The sequence below is a fragment of the Emys orbicularis genome, chromosome 7 (genome assembly GCF_028017835.1).
Source record: "Emys orbicularis isolate rEmyOrb1 chromosome 7, rEmyOrb1.hap1, whole genome shotgun sequence".
NCBI lineage: Eukaryota > Metazoa > Chordata > Testudines > Emydidae > Emys > Emys orbicularis.
Window position 1 is genome coordinate 124811814 of NC_088689.1, and position 17644 is coordinate 124829457.

The 17644-nt window shown below is 44.5% G+C and overlaps 1 protein-coding gene across 1 annotated transcript in view; it reads right to left on the reverse strand.

The window, feature by feature from the left end:
- Window positions 1–16880, reverse strand: part of SLC25A26 (solute carrier family 25 member 26) — a 130143-nt gene extending 113263 nt beyond the window's left edge. Inside the window, exons 1-3 of the mRNA XM_065407721.1 lie at window positions 16761–16880; window positions 9237–9393; window positions 6392–6501 (exon numbers count right to left, since the gene is read on the reverse strand). Coding sequence (XP_065263793.1) covers window positions 6392–6501; window positions 9237–9393; window positions 16761–16793 — 300 coding nt within the window. The 5' untranslated portion in view covers window positions 16794–16880. The remainder of the gene's footprint in view (window positions 1–6391; window positions 6502–9236; window positions 9394–16760) is intronic.
- Window positions 16881–17644: the final 764 nt, after the last annotated feature.

The window sequence follows — 17644 nt, forward strand, 5'->3', positions numbered from 1 at the left end:
GGTGGTGGGGTAGGGGCTTCTGCCCAGTGGGGAGGGGGGTCTCGGGGCTTCAGCCCCGCAGGGCACACCTGCTGGGGCTCAGGGCTTCAGCAGGAGCGGGGCAGAAGTCCTGAGTGCCGGCAGGTGCGCCCCAGCTCTCGAACTTCTGAAGATTGTCATACGTGGCTCGGAGGATCAGTAAGTTTGGCCACCCCTGATCTATGGGTTTGTCTGGCAACAGGCAAACCTATCACACTAATAATATGATGTGTTGGCAATGAAATGAATCTCATGACCTTGGGAACATAGTAGAATATAAAGGACCCCTGACATTTCACCTGGGAGTGAAGAACTATTTCTTTTCCCGGTCGAAGGGCATGTCAGTATAATCAGAGGAAATGCTTAGATAACCTGAATTTAATTATACTCAGCTTCTGTATAGCACATTTCAACAGTAGACCTCAAAGTGCTTTACAAAGTGTCATCACCCCCATTTTACACATGGGGAAACCGAGGCACAGGTAGATGAACTGACTTGCCCAAGGTCACTCAGTAGGCTAATATCAGAGATAAAAGCAGAAGCAAGAAAAGTCTGAGTCCCAGTCCAGTGCTCTATCCACTAAGCACACTGCCTCTCCTAAGACACTCTTCTACTATAGACTGCGGAATTTAATGGACTGCTACAGGATACGTGCAGCTAAACAAGTTAGCACCAAAGAAAAAAACCAGACATTTGTCTTTCAAGATTGTTTATTTCAACATGATACCCAAAAGCCTCAGTGAGAAATAGGGCTCAAAGATGCCATGTAAACACAGATAAGGCAAGGTTATATCATTTAACTGGATATTTGCTTAGAAGGCACTGTTGAATAGAAGATCGGGAGTTAAAAGTGATTAGACATTTTAATATCCTGGAGAGAAGCAGCAACGCTTCCAAAAGAAAGGTGAGGGGAAAGTAACGTGAACTGAAAAAAGGCACTGCCTATACTCCATGTCTGCTGTATTATCACAGACAGTATTACACCAGTACTCGTGGCCAATAAAGCAATAGCACTATAGGGGACTACCAAATGTTGTAGCTCCAAGCAAATCAGAGTTGTCAGAGGTGCTCAGTAGCTTGATCTCTGAAAATTGAGCCAAAGCACCAGGTTTTACCCAAAAGTATTTGCCATGAAACCATTAAAACGGTATGTGCTAATACAGTACACAGTTTTGGACCAAGTCGCTCCAGGTTGAGATAAGTGTATTTGAATTGTGACATCTGTCCAAGTGCTTAGGAAAAGAATATCAGAGTATCTGTAAATGCACAATAGAAGTTCCATGAAGCTCCCTACAAACACTTACAGCTATGAGAAGAATCAGGCAGGGAAGCATTTTCAGTAGCTGAAAATCATGCATCATTTGATATATGAAGTTAAACAGCTGTCAGTTGCCCTACCCTGTCATGTCACTCTGTGTTTTCTTGTACATCTGCTGGGACAGCTGATTTATAAATGCAAGAAAGTCTTTTCTTCAATGTGACAAACTACCTTTCGGGGAAGTTGTTGCCTGAATATGAATCCACAGACCACAGAAGCGGGGTGGGGGGGGAGCACGACTTTGCTACTGGCTCTTACCAACCCCAAATGGATTGGTTTTAAACAACTCTATCAACGTGAATTTATAAAACCATCATCATCCTGCAGTCATAAAACCTTTTGAAATGGAAACCTTTTCATGACTAAGCCACAATGAACTGCAATTATGCAAAAGAAAGAAAAGGCAAGCCCCAAAACCAACATGATGCGGAGGTGTAGTCATTGTGGATCTGGAACGACGCATATTTCCTGTGTCCTGCTAAGCTGCAAGCCAAAAAAAAAAAAGCAAAGGTTAACCAATGTGCTTCACTTACATCCGCTTCACTGATGTAGATCCTGGAATGACCAGCACCTAAATCAGGCTTAGCAGCATGTAATCAAAGAATACTTTAAACATAACTAAAGAGACAAAGTGGGTGAGGTAATATCTTTTATTGGACCAACTTCTGTTGGTGAGAGAGACAAACTTTTGAGCTTACACAGAGCCACATTCTGCCACACCCAGAAACACCAACAAGCTTTTCCCTAGCAATGGCCCTGGACTTGAGCCTGCACGAAAGCCAGAAGAGGTCTGGCATTCAGGGAAAAGAGTGCAATTTAACATTCAGACTTAGACAACAGTCTGGACGTTCAGTCAGGGAGAGTTCTCCGGTGCGCAAAAGGCTCACTGAGGTGCAGGCGTGGTGTCACGCCCTTAGCTTGCCTACAACCCAAGCTTGTCCCATCAGCAGCACAACAACAAAAAACAATCTAAACTTGCCTTAATGAAAGTTGAGAGTGACATGCTTGGAAGGGCCAGTAGGGGAAGACACACATGTCTTCTAATAATACCACCCAGCTCTTATATACCAGGTCAGTACCATCAGCCCCATTTTACAAATGAGGAAACTGAGGCTCAGGGAGGTGAAGTGACTTGCCCAAGATCACCCAGCAGACCAATGGCCAAGCCAGGAGTAGAATCCAGATCTCCAGCATCCTACCCCAGTGATTTACACACTACAGTAGGCTTGCAGGACTGAAGACCAGCAGGACTTTAGCTGGGATACCGCTTCTCTTCTTAACAGTTGACATGAAATCAAATGATCTAAAAAGTCGGACTAAATCCATTTTCTTGGAACAGCCTGTGCCAGACAAGGAAGGCCACAATCTAATAGCCTAGCCACTCTCATTCTGCAACTCCAAATTAAGTGCCAGTACTCAATCAGCGCACACACACATAGCTGTGAGCCATCTGGAAAATAAGGGCCTGATATTTGCAATTGCTCAGCATCTCTTTGGATCAAGTCCTAAAATAGCTGGCTGGCTGCTACCACGACAGTGCCTTTTGAGCTCGGAAAATGGAATTACGTGCCATATTTCAGGGCAAGTTTGGTAGAAAAAGGAAGCGTTAAAAACACAAGCCGCTGCCGCCACCGCACCTGTGATAAACCTCAGGCTGCTCATTGCAAAGGAGAGCTGAAGTTAGCTTCAATGTACAGTTAAAAGTTTATATACAAACATTGAGGGGGGGCAAAAGTTCGGACAGACTTCCCCTCCTTCCACATGAGATCACTTGCTTCTAAGGGTACATCTACACTGAAAAGACATAAGAATGTAAGAACGGCCATACTGGGTCAGTCCAAAGGTCCATCTAGCCCAGTATCCTGTCTTCTGACAGTGGCCAATGCCAGATTCCCCAGAGGGAATGAGCAGAACAGGTAATCATCAAGTGATCCATCCCCTGTTGCCCATTCCCAACTTCTGGAAAACAGAGGTTAGGGACACCATCCCTGCCCATCCTGGCTAATAGCCATTGATGGAACTATCCTCCATGAATTTATCTAGCTCTTTTTTTCATCCTGTGATATTCTTGGCCTGCACAACATCCTCTGGCAAGGAGTTCCACAGGTTGACTGTGCGTTGTGTGAAGAAATACTTCTTTTGTTTTAAACCTGCTTCCTATTAATTTCATTTGGTGACCTCTAGTTCTTGTGTTATGAGGAGTAAATAACACTTCCTTATTTACTTTCTCCACACCAGTCATGATTTTATAGACCTCTATCATATCCCCCCTTAATCGTCTCTTTTCCAAGCTGAAAAGTTCCAGTCTTATTAATCTCTCCTCATATGGGAGCTGCTCCATACCCCTCATCATTTTTGTTGCCCTTTTCTGAACCTTTTCCAATTCCAATATATCTTTTGGGAGTTGGGGCGACCACATCTGCAGGCACTATTCAAGATGTGGGCATACCATGGATTTATATAGAGTCAATATGATATTTTGTGTCTTCTTATCTATCCCTTTCTTAATGATTCCCAACATTCTGTTCATTTTTTTGACGGGCGCTGCACATTGAGTGGATGTTTTCAGAGAACTATCCACAATGACTCCAAGATCTCTTTCTTGAGTGGTAACAGCTAATTTAGACCCCATCATTTTATATGTATAGTAGGGATTATGTTTTCCAATGTGCATCACCTGCGTCAGAGAGTCTCAGAAAACAGGTCAACTGACCAGGCTTGCGCTCCAGGGCAGTGTAGATTTTCAGGCTCAAGCTCTAAGACCATCCCACCTCACTGAGTTTCAGAACGAGGGCTCTAGACTGCTATTTTACTCGCTGCTGCGGGGGCGAGGGGTGCAGCACAGAGGTACCCTCAGAGAGAAAGGTGGGGGGTATGAAAATAGCATAGCTGAATGAGTCAGTTAATATAATTGATACAGTGACTTTTCAAGTACATTCAGGTCTGAAAACTCCGTAATGCAAGAAATCTAATCTAACAAGGTTTAGATTGTTTATATTTTCCAACACTAAGAGTATTACCCTCCATTTTATGATTTTTAAATTGTTTTTCCCCTAATAAAAATGTCATATAATGAAAAATAGTGAGAAATATATTTTTACCACTCTGGTCTCATTTACATACTTAAACTACACAACTACCAGAAAATGTCTCCAGGGTAAAAGTTACCATAGCTACTGAATAAGGACAGCTTTATACAACCAGCCAAAAATGGACATATTAAAAAAAAAGATTTTGAACACCACAGTGACCTCAGACTAGTTTTTTCTTTGACCCCTTTTTTCAAGTGGCTGAATTGCAAAACTGTCGATTTCTGAGAGAGAACATTCTACTTTATTGTAACTAAAATGTAAGACGAGTTTCAGTGGTAGCCGTATTAGTCTGTATCAGCAAAAAAAATGAGGAGTTAGCCCCTGAAAGCTTATGCCCAAATAAATTTGTTAGTCTCTAAGGTGCCACAAGGACTCCTTGTTTTTTTTAAAATGTAAGACATACCCCAGGGCAAGTACAGGCTATCATAGTGGCCAATACTATCTCTGTTTCCCTGTACTCCCATCTTTTTGTGCATCCATCTGTTGTCTTTTGTCTTATACTTAGATTGTAAGCTCTTTGGGGCAGGAAATGTCTTTTGTTCTGCATTTGTACAGCACCTAGCACAATGGGGCTCTTAGGAGCTATGATCAATAACAAGTGAACTAATGAAAGGTATCAGACCATATTACAACATAACATAACATCACCAGTGAGAGACAGGATAACTGGATATGTATGTAGTTTATACCACTGGAAAGAAGAGCAGCCAGCTTTCAGTGCGTGTCTTGAGTTTCTTCTGGATAGGAATAATTCTTCAGTGACCATTCGGTTTTCCCCTTTTCTTGAGAACAGAGAACAAGTATGTCTCCCCAGTGACCTACAGAAATCTTTGCCATTTACCCAACGAATTCAGAAATCTCATTATAAACAGCTGAAATAAGTCATTTTATTGTCACAGACATGAACATTTTCACTGAAGTTTTAAATGGAACAGTTTAGAAAACATCACTGAAGTGAGTAAATCAGAGCTGAAATAATGCAAGGAGATTATGACTGGGGTTCTCACATAGGGTGACCAGATAGCAAGGGTGAAAAATTGGGACAGGGGTGGGGGGTAATTGGCACCCATATAAGACAAAGCCCCAAATATTGAGACTGTCCCTATAAAATCGGGACATGTGGTCACCCTATTCTCACAGGAGCCCATGGGGGGGAGTTAGGAGACAAAACCCCATTGAAAGTCAATGGGAGTTGGACGCCTAGCTCCATTAAGATCCATTGAGATCCCAGCCTAAACACATTCAACTCATCAGAACTGTCCTCCAGGTATTTAACCATTAGCCTACTGCAGCAGGTGGTATTTCGGTACTGGACATGTAATGCACAAGGGACCAATCTTGCACTGTGATTTTTAAACTTTTTCTCGACTACATGGCTACATAGTTCTAGTGGTGTCATGTTTGGTACCATTGTGTTCCTGGGAGTAACAGTCTGGAAGCACAATGTAGCAAAATCTCATTCCAGGGGCAAGTAAGTGATAGGAAGGTCTTTTGAATAATACCCAACTCAACCCATTTCCAATGACACTGTATTATCAAAGCTTGCACCAACTGGCGGACCTGGAACTGGTGGGGCATGGGAAGAACAGCAAGTCCCCACCGCCACGCCACAGAGGGTAACACCTCTGAAATAATGGTTCTGTGGATTTTTCACGAATCAAAGGACAACCGTACCTTCCCATCACTAACTTGCCCACGGAATGAGATTTTGCTACATTATGCTTCCAGACTGTTACTCAATGTCAATGCTTCATTTAAAACAAAACAAAACAAACCCCAGAAGTTTCTAGAAAACATGTTGGTATTTTGCAACCAATGCTTTGTAAAGACCAGGCTTGTTAAACCTGCTGCTCAACAATCAACAAGTAAAAGGTTCCCACTAAAATTCAGCTCTCATAAGACTTCCTAGCAAGAAGAGAAGGGGAAAAAATGCAATGTGCAGTAGATAGAGCTGTTACTTACTACTTCTCCAAAGGAGGCGGCCGCCATGTGTGTTACTGGACTCAGGTACAGAGGGGAGGCAGTATGCAACATACATTTCACATATTCATAGGTGACAAAAAAGGCAGCAGCTGAAATTTTAAAAAAAGTCCAGTCATCAAACTATCCCTGTAACTGCATTAGCAGATTGCTGTTATAATCCAGACAAACCTAGTTTACGGTTATAATCCAGAAAATAGCCGAATGCTATAATCCAGAGACAAGACATTCCCCAAAACAGTACTACCCTTCTTACCAGCATAGTTCCATGGTCAATACTCTTTCACTCATGGTCAAAGCTTCCTTTGACTTCAGTGGGCCCAGGGCTTCAATCCAGGTTTACAATTACAGTATTTAAAAAGCAAAAAGGCTAAATAATATCTCTGACTGATTGGAAGTTTTTTCCCCCTAGAATACTGTGGGTAAGGGCTGTACTTTATTGTACGATGGTCAATTGATATTACAAATCAGCTCCTTTAAGGAAACAACTGCTTCAGTAACATTACTAACATTTAAATCTGATTGCAGCATCTTCCTAGCTAGAATCTGCCTCCTATTTTACAGTTTAGCTCCAGAAGCAACAGCAATTCATTTGAGAGAAAGAAAATGAAATCCTCCTGAGAGCTTGAACATTCATTACACTGTAATCCAATGGGCAAGGAACAGTTTTATTTTGTAATAGACCTAATCTCATAGCACAGAAAACCAATCCAAGTGTACCAGTGTACTATTAGAGACAGGAAGAAGAGCAAACCAGGCACTGAAGTGGCAACAGTTTTTTTGAACTAACAGGTGTCTTGCATTTGCTACCTAGCACATTAAGGGTTACTTGTATTCTTCAAGATAATTTAAGTTTTTGGTCTTACACTGCGGCAAGAGATAAATCCCAGCTCAGATGTTAGAGATGCAAATCCTGAAAAAGCTGACATCTCTCAGGGGGGAACAGATTTTAATTGTGCAAAAGGACTGCATGTATTGCCTTCTGCAGTTAATCAAAAGATGCTTATCGCCTCAAAAGGAGATAACGAAAGCGGAGATAAAGAACAGAATTTTTTTATATCATCTTTTGAAGGACATCGAACATTTGAAGGTGTCAGTGGATTGGTCTGTGAACTTAACATTTACAAACGTGACAGCCTAGCTGGACTTCATTTTGCAAAGAGGAAGAGAACAAACAGATCTCAGGAATTGCAAATATTTTTCTTCAAACACTAGAACTGTTTTGTTTTGTTTCTGAAAGACAGTGCCAATTTCAAAAGGCCTCCTCAAAGCTTCCCTCAGTTTCTAAATGACTTATAATTATTTATTTCTCTCCCCAGAAAAAAAAAAAGAGAACATTCCCTGCTAGAATTTGGCTCTTAAAGACCAGAGGGGAGCACATGCATGTACACAAAATACCCTTGTGTATGGGGAGACTTTGGCAAACCAGTAAAGTGCTTGAAACCACTATGGCTTATTGTTAAAAAGCAACCTAGTCAGCAAGCTATAAAGTGGCCATGCAGCTTGACCCCGCGTCCTTCCTGATAAAAATTGTGTTAAAGTTGCTGATACATGCATTTGAAAAGAGCAGGATGTACCCTCAGGAACGTCTACTGGGGTCTCAAGGCTGCAGGCTCTGGAAAAACCCACACCTGGTTAATCAATAATCAGAAGGAACCACTTGCTCGATCATTAAAACTGCTTACTGAACAAGGTTTCTTTAAGGGACATTCTATTACTAATGTATAAATAAGGGGAAAAAGCTTGAGATAGCGGGGACTCTTCGGGACCGGTCTCTCCCTCTGGATGCATTTTGTGTTCCCCACCGGCAGACGGGCTGCCACTGTGCCACACTCAGCTTTGGTAATTATCAAAGGTTGGGGGTGTTTTACTAATCTTGTTGCAGACGTGTGTAAGTGCTTGAGTCTAAGTAAAGTTTAGCTTTAAGTGAAAGCACTCTTGTGTTATCCTGTTTGTGCCAGCCATCTATCGGTCGGACAGCCGTGTCTCCCCTGATTTATTTCCTGACACCTCCTCGCACAGAGTAAAAGATACCAAGAGCTTTGGGTTGAAAGAATCCCAGGTAACACTTGGAGCATTCATATTCATGATCACTGCAGTCAGACATGGCCAGGATTTAAAGGCAAGAGTCTCCAGGATGGGGACTTGTGCCTTCTTTTATATTTGGACAATGCTTAGCACATTGTAGGCGCTGCTGGAAACAGGAAGGAAGGGCAAGAGAGAGAGATGGAAGGGAAGGGGAACAGCTTCCACAGTGTAAAGCCAAAAATTGGATTTTTAAGTGAAGAGCTGATGAAAAGAATAGCATCAAGGCTTCCAGAAGAGTATCTGGACACGGTGGCGTCACCATGATGGTGCATAGGAATCTGAATTGTGAAACACAAAGCAGTACCACCAGTAGTTAGCATTTGCAGATTTATAAAATTGGAAAGAGAAACAATATATATGGGGGAGGGGGGATTTATCTTTTGGAACCCTACATTACATAACTTTGCACCAGTGTGATTACATCAATGCATCAGTGTAACTAAAATCTACTAATATTGGCACACTGCCCCAGTGCAAAATGGGGCATGCAATGGTGTGATTTACTCAGGTACAGTGCAATGCAGCAAGTCTACATTAGGGGTCATCATTACAATGGTGCACACAGAGCCCCACCCGGCTGGACCCCTGCACCCACACAAAACCCCATAACTTCAACAGGGGGTCCTATGTGGAGCTGCTAGCAGGATCGGAGCCTGGCCGAGAAAGGACAGACTTGACTATGCCGTTCCCCTAGAGGAAGACCAGGGATTAACACAAGCACAATCCACACAGTTTTTACCATTCGGAAAGGATCCTACAGCAGCAGAAGGAACGCCAGCATAGATGCCGCGAAAGCCACCAGCCTTCTTAAATCCTTGGGGACTCTGCAGTCGGGTTTTTATAGTATCCAGAGGGAATAATATCAAGTCAACGCACACACCAGCTATCCCACCAGCCTTCAAGATAAACAGAAGTAAAGCAAATTAACATCAACGTCTTGCCTACACACATGCTGCTATGAGACGTGCCTAAAGGACATTATTGAATCTAGCCATTTGCAGCAAACTAGTGGCTCGATCATTCATCGGCAGATTTCTCCAATAATTACTTTTTAACTACAAGTGACCATGTGTAGATTGATGTCAAGGACCAGCACAGGATACAAAAAGAACAGTGCAACATTTTAAGCATTCTTTCATTTTGCCTCACTGTTTTGGGTTGAATGAAGGAAGCAAAGCAGCTCCAACAACTCTGAGCCAGGCAAATAAGCCCTAAGATAATGGCACATGCCAGTTAGCAATATGACACCGCACCGTTTGTCCACCAGCGCCAGGAATTATTGTGCAAATATTAGGACTGGTTGAGAAAAAGATTTGTATTCCCGAAGAAAAAAAATGTGTGGGTTTTCATTTCAATTTTGTTTTTGACAGCCAAAAACAGAAAAAATTCATTTTAAACCAAAAGTTTCACAGAGTCATAGAAACATAGGACTGTAAGGGAGATGGATAGATCATCTAGTCCATTCCCCTGAGCTGAGGCAGGACTAAGACAGACCATCCCTGAGAGGGGTTTGTCTAACCTGTTCTTAAAAACCTCCAATGACAGAGATTCCACAACCTGCCTACCTAATTTGTTCCAATGCTCAACTATCCTGACAGTTAGGAAGTTTTTCCTAATGTCTAACTTAAATCTCCCTTACTGTAGTTTAAGCCCATTGCTTCTTGTCCCATCTTCAGTGGTTGAGAATAATACATCACCTTCCTCTTTATAAGAACCTTTTACATACTTGAAGACTGTATCATGTCCCCCCTCAGTCTTCTCCAGACTAATCAAACCCAGTTTGTTTTTTTTCCAATCATTCCTCAGAGGTTGTGTTTCCTACACTTTTAATCATTTTTGTTGCTCTCCTCTGGACTTCCTCCAGTTTGTCTACAGCTTTCCCAAAACGTGGTGCCCAGAACTTGATGTAATACTCCAGTTGAGGTTTTACCAGTTTGAGGAAATCCTGAATACTTTAATCCAAAGCAATATGGTGAAAATTTTCATTTTATACTAAAAAACTTCATTAAAAGATTTAAACCAGTTCTAATAAATATATAAACAGGAAAAAATTCACATGGGACGGAGAGGGCCTCCCCACCTTTGTCTAGCGACATTACAAACTCTGTTGCAGACTCTCTCTTTTTATGTGTATGTCCAGCACCTACCACCCTGGAGCCCCGACCTTAGTTGAGGTCTCTAGACACTAAACAACAATTGTAATATTAAATAATGTGGAAGTATATGTGTTAGTGCATGCTAGATGTGTACACATGAATACACGTGTGTATCCGCATGTAGGTGTGGGAGTCAGTTTCTACAGATTTATTTATACAGCTATCTGGACAGGTGTGCATTTCTGTGGCTGTGCTCTATGGATTTGTATTTGGGCTTCAGGAGTGGGCCTTTAATGGACCCATTGCAGCTCTGATAATGTGTGGTCCTAATTCCACACATAAAATTACAATAACTTTAGTGAATAAAAAACATGGAGCTGGTTACAAAAAACGGGAAGAGGGGAGGGAAAGAATCATGAAAACCTTTGTGAAATTTCGTTTTTTTTAAATTACCCTTTTTGACTATTTTGCTGCCAGCTGTAGCATCCTGTAACAAATAAAACCTGAATTTAGCATAATATATCTGTCAAAACAATAAATATGCCTGTTTGGGCCCTGCAGTGAAAATGAGCAAGTGAACAAGGGTGAGGGAGGGGGGATGGAGTGAGCAGGGCTGGGGCGGAGCCTCAGGGATGGGGCGGGGCAGGGCAGTGGGTGGGGCAAGGGTGTTCGGTTTTCTGGAATTAGAAAGTTGGCAATCCTACTGTCCTCCTGTATAACACAGACCATTAGTTTTCACCTAGATACACCTATATTAGACCAAAGACTTTGGTCTAACTAAACTGTGTGCACACATAAAGAACAGGAGAGACCAAGATGGCATCCATGCCCAAGGCCCCTGCAAAACCTGAATAATAACAAGATGAAATATAGGCAGGGATGAGTATACAACTACCTCCCCACCCCTCACTCTCCGAAAATTTTTTTTAGCCATTTTAACATATCTAATAATCTGTATTAAATTTATTCTTTGAATCCACCTTCATCATTTTTTGGTTATTTGGGCTACGAAGCACATATATTGATATCTACCCTGTATACAACAGCAGGAGAAAACATGAGCATGGATGTATGGTACTGCTGAATCTTTACTTGGATAATTCAAGTACAATTATACTGTGCTCACCTGGTTTTCTGTTCCACCCTAACAGAGGATTCAGAGAGGCATCTACTATCTACCGTTAACGTTTTAATCAATAAGTTAATTACTCTTTTAATCTATTTGGCTATTTTGCGTGCATTGATTTTTCGAACTCTTCTTCCATCAGAATTCTTATCTGCCCAAAATAAAATTGATCAGATTTAATCTAGCCAGCTGGTAAAACATGAATCAAAAGTTACTAATTGCTTCTTTGGATTTGTATCTTAAATGTCATTTAAATTCATGAAGCAGCTAATAGAGTACCTGTAGGATGGTGAGAATACCTGGGAGCTTACTCCATCGGCAGCAAACAGTAATGATTTTTTAGATAATAAGCCGACTAAGCAGCCCATTCTCAACTGCGTGTCAGCAGCACTAGCATTATCAGTTGAACAGCTGGGGGGGGGGGGGGGGGGGAAATCTTTGCATGGAGCTGGATATACCTGTTACACTCTAAATCCAGCAACATGATTAAATAAAACCAGGATCGAATTCAAATGTATTGAACCATGATCTTTCATACAATAGGTCACCTGAGCATATTTAAGGGTGAGCCAAATTCTGCTCTTACACCCAGGCATGCAGCTTCACTTAACTATACACAATTCAGGAGGGACAAAGTTGGCCCTATGCATATTTTTAATGAATTAATTGAAAATGGATGATAAAATACGGGGCGATAGTCTATTATACACTTGTGGGAGGGAGCAGCATTCACTTTCTTAGTTGTTCACTTATAAATGATTCTTCTAGGAGTAACTAGAGATAAAATCTTTTAAAAAGCTGGAGAGAGGATTCAGTTAGCAAATGCCCCAAAAATTATATATCCCTTAATCTGCGATTGAATTTTTCTTGGTCCATGTCCATAAAGCCTCTAAGAGAGTGTATAAATGTCACATCAGATACATAGCAGAAATAGTTGTGCAATATGAGTTAGCGGCAAGGGACTGGCAGGGACCTCCTGGATCATTGAATCCGGTCTCTTGCTGATGCAGGCAATTCCATCATATAATCTCATTTCTAAATTTATCAAACTCCATCTTGTTGCCGGCACACCAACAATCTTAATGCTAGTTTGGTTGTTTGCCTTCATTCTTCCTATTGGGAGCACCTGACTCCTCTGAGGGTTAGAAACCACCTGCCCGTTGAACATGGAACAGGAAGAGAAGACCTTTCCTCCTACATTCTGCAGCCAGAACTAGTCACGGTACAGACCCATGCACTGAAATCGACAAGCCTCTTCACAACATTTCACTCCTTCGGGTCATTCAGCTACACCCTTACAATTATCCACGCTATCCTTGCTCCACTCCATCCCCACGTTTGTGAACAAAGAGCAGGAACCTGCCATCACTAGCTGTGGGACTGGAGGGGAAAGCACCAGGATGAGATGGGGATGGAAAAGCAAAGATGAAGCTAAGGAATGACGTTTCAGGGCTGTGAAGTGAAGAGGCTTGGAGAGATTTTCAACAGAGCTCAGCCTCCTTTTAGGCACCCAAAATAAGTGGCCATATTTTCAAGAGACCTCTACACTTTGTGTGCTGAGCTCTTTTGAGCATCTGGCCCCAATTGTGGGTGCTGGGAGCACTGGGAAATCTGGCCCCACAAGAAGCAAAGAGATGCAATTAAGGTCTTGCAAGAAGGAACTTAAGAAGTCACAATAGTCAAAACAGGCATAGACTATAGAAAGAATAAGAAATTTAGGAGGGGCGGGTTAAAGGTAGCCAAACTCTCCAGTGGCGCGGCAGGCAGAGTTACAAACAAGCGAGGCAAAAGGAAGAAAGCAAGCTCTGAATCAAGGATAACTCCAGGATTTCTGGCTTTGGGAACAAAGTTAGTTTGTAACATTGCACTAGTGGAATTCAAAATATGAGAGGAAATGGTAGTTCAAAAATTAAGCATTCCTTTCTCTTCGTATTGTCCACAAGCTAGCCACGTGCCCTTCGCTGCCATGTTTGAACGTTGTTGCTCAAATTCATCCTTAACAAATGCTTCCCTGCATTTTGCGTGATGTGTTAGATGAGTAGTTCAAACTTACGCTACAAATGGCGGAGGCTGCGAACATAGCATGAAAGAAGAAATGGAGTAACAAATCCTTGTTAACAAGATCTATTCTAATGGTTTTGTTTTTACTATTTTTTAAAATTCTTAAGACACAAAGTTAGCTGCTCTTCAACATTTATTTCTCTCCCCACACCGCCCCATATATTTTTCTGGTTGAAACTGCCATGCACTTTGATTGAATAGACACAGTGAAATCAAATAGCTTTTTGTTTAGATAAAATACATTTAGGACCTGTAGCTTCTCAGAGTAATTCTCTCCACTGATTCTCAAACACCTGTCAACCTTCTGTCACAACACTACAGCAGGAGCACTCATTGTTATTGTTTGTTATTTCCAACATCATTCTGATCCTCCTCCTTCAAGAATAGATGGACACCACTCTAAAAGCTTTGCCAAGTGAGAGTACTGGCTCTTTCTATTATAAAAAATAGGTCTTTCATTACAAACATACTCGTTAAAAAGATGATTGTTACAACCCTGGTGATACCTATTTCAGTTCTAAAACTTACACAGATTATCTGGGTCTCTAAAGGATTCTGCTTGTTTTGTAGGGTTTGTGTGTTGGACAGTTAAATAAGCCAGATGACAGGATGAAATGGAAAACTGTCCAGGTACAAAAAGAGAGAAATAGAAATGGGATGAAATGGAATAGTACAAACTGCAAGGTCACACACATAGGGACTAACAACAAGAATTCCTGCTATATATTAACTGGGGGCTCATCAGTTACAAGTGAGAGAGGAGGGGAGAGATCTGGGTATGTTGGTCGATCACAGGGCAATTAAGAGCCACCAATGTGATGCGGCCATGAAAAAAAGCAAATAGGATCCAGGCGTTGCATTTCCAGTAGACACAAGAAAGTATTAATACCATTGTATAAGGCAGTGGTAAGACCTCTTCTGGAATCCTGGTCACCCACATTCAAGAAAGATCAATTCAGAAAGAAACGGGTGCAGAGAAGAGCTACTAGAATGATCAGGGGAACAGAGGGCCTAAAAGATAGGATTGCTTTCTATAAATACACCACGAGGGTAAACACTAGGGAGGACAAAGGGCTATTTAAATGAAAGGACAATGCTGGAACAAGAATAAGTGGGTATAAACTGTTCACAAATAAATTTAGGCTGAAAGTTAGAAGGTTTCTAATCATAAGAGAAGTGACATTCTGGAACTGCCTTCCAAAAGGAGCTGAAAGGGCAAACAATCTAACTAGCTTTAAGACAGAGCTTGACAAATTCATGAGTGGGATTAGATGACAGGGTTGCCTGTAGTGGTGGGGGGCTGGGCTGGGCAACCCTCGGGAGTCCCTTCTGGTTCATGTCTTACTTTCCTCAAATCGCATGCTTCAGGGCTTCATACAGTCACCCCCAGGGGTCAGGAAGGGAATTCTTCCACAGTGTATTCACAGTTGGAGGAAAGGGGGTTGTTGGCGCGGATTTGCTTCCTTCTTCTGAAGCATCAGAAATGGCCACAGCTGGAGATGGGACACTGGATAGGATATGCCGGTGCTCTGAGGCGGTCCTGATAATTGTCTTTCTGGCACTTAGCTGGCTCATTCTTGATCAGAGTCTAACTGATCGCCATATGAGAGGTCTGGAAAGAATTTTCCTCCAGGTCAGACTGGCAGTGACCTTGGGGGGTTTTCACCTTCCTCTGCAGCACAGGTAACAAAGGGCATCAGAAATAAATTCATACCATTGGAAAAGTGTATGCGGGGTTTTAATATGGCATTGTGATCACTTCAATTCCTTATAATTTAGCCCAACTGATCCTTGGGCCAGGGGCTGTGTCTAGAGAGTGGAGGGGGAGCCTAAGGGACCATCAATAATATTCCTCAGCACCAGCAGCTGCAACATACAGACATACCCTCTCCTTCCAAACTCAACTGGGAATTTCCCCCTGGCAGTGCCACCCAGAAGTGGACTCTGCTCGACTCTGCTCCCCTCTCAGACCCAGAGATGAGTCACCTCCACACCCCACCCCACCCACCTCCCTCATCCCCCCCCAGCTGCACACCCCTCCTCCAGCCCCATCACCTCCTCTGCAACCCTCCCCCTTCCTTATCCCTCCACTGCACCCCCTTCCTGCCCCCTTCCTTATCCCCTCACTGCACCCCCTTCCTCACCCCCAAACCCACCCCACTGTGCCCCCATCCTGCCCCCTTGCTTATTCCTCCACTGCACCCCCTTCCTAACCCCATCACCTCTGCACCCCATGCCACCCCTGTGTCCCCAACCCATCCACCTTCCTTATCCCCCCACCTCACCCCCAAACCCACCCCACTGTGCCCCCATCCTGCCCCCTTCCTTATCCCCCCACTGCACCCCCTTCCTCACCCCATCACCTCTGCCCCCTATTCCACCCCGCTGTGCCCCCATCCTGCCCCCTTCCTTATCCCCCCACTGTGCCACCTTCCTCACCCCATCACCTCTGCACTCCATTGCACCCCTGTGTCCCCAACCCATCCACCTTCCTTATCCCCCCACCTCACCCCCATACCTGCCCCACTGTGCCCCCATCCTGCTCCCTTCCTTATCCCCCCCCACCCGCCCCACTGTGCCCCCATCCTGCCCCCTTCCTTATCCCCCCACCTCACCCCCAAACCCGCCCCACTGTGCCCCCATCCTGCCCCCTTCCTTATCCCCCCACCTCGCCCCCAAACCCGCCCCACTGTGCCCCCATCCTGCCCCCTTCCTTATCCCCCCACCTCACCCCCAAACCCGCCCCGCTGTGCCCCCATCCCGCCCACCCTCCTTATCCCCCCACTGCACCCCATTCCTCACCCCATCACCTCTGCACCCCATTACACCCCTGTGTCCCCATCCCGCCCACCCTCCTTATCCCCCCACTGCACCCCCTTCCTCACCCAAAACCCGCCCCCCATCACCTCCTCTGCAAACCATCCCATCCCGCCCCGCTGTGCCCCCTTCCTCACCCCCAATCCCGCCCCGCCTTCCTCACCGTCAGGGACACCCAGAACTCGGCCCGCTCCATGCGGACACCCACGCGGAGCGCTCCCCGGGGCGCGGAGACGACTCCAACTGGCCGCACCTGCCACCTCTGGGCGCAGCCATACTGCTGCCCTCCGACCCGCTGTCACGTGGGCTGCTTGGGCCAATGAGCCTGCGCCCCGGGGGCCGGGCCGTTGTGAGTGAGCCTGGGCAGGGCGTGCGCATGCGTACTGCGGGGAGTGAAGCCGTAGCGAAGACTTTGCCCGTGCCCGTGCCCGTCCCTTTGCCCTCAGCGCCTGCCCGTCCCTCGCCAGTGGGGGGGCTGCGCAGGGAACTGCCCCTCCCTGGCAACAGCTGGGGTGGGAGCATTCTAGGTCTCCTGGTTCGAATCCCAGCCCCTCTAGGGCAGGCCACCTGTCTGTGCCCAGCGCTAGCTGCATGCGGCGGGGCAGACAGGTATGACAGCTCCCAGCCATCCCCTCCCTGGGAGACATGGGGCAGGGGGAAGGTGTAAGAACGGGCCACGTGGTGGAAGGGTGACCAGATGTCCCGATTTTATAGGGACAGTCCCGATATTCAGGGGTTTTTCTTATATAGGCTCCTATTACTCCCCACCCTCTGTCCCGATTTTTCACACTTGCTGTCTGGTCACCCTACGTGGTGCCAACCCCCCAAACTCTCTCACCGGCCTGGTGCAAAACGAAGCCTTTCAGAAAGGGGCAAAGCCGCGTTATTAGAGGAGAATCTCGGCTTTCATGGAAAAAACAAAGTCAGGGGCACGCCCAGGAGTGATAAAAGCAAATTGCAAGATTGTAACCTCACTCCTGTACGATAAGGATCCCTGTGTGTGCAGATCAGCAAGTCACCTGCGTGGGTCTTTCAAAGCTCGACACA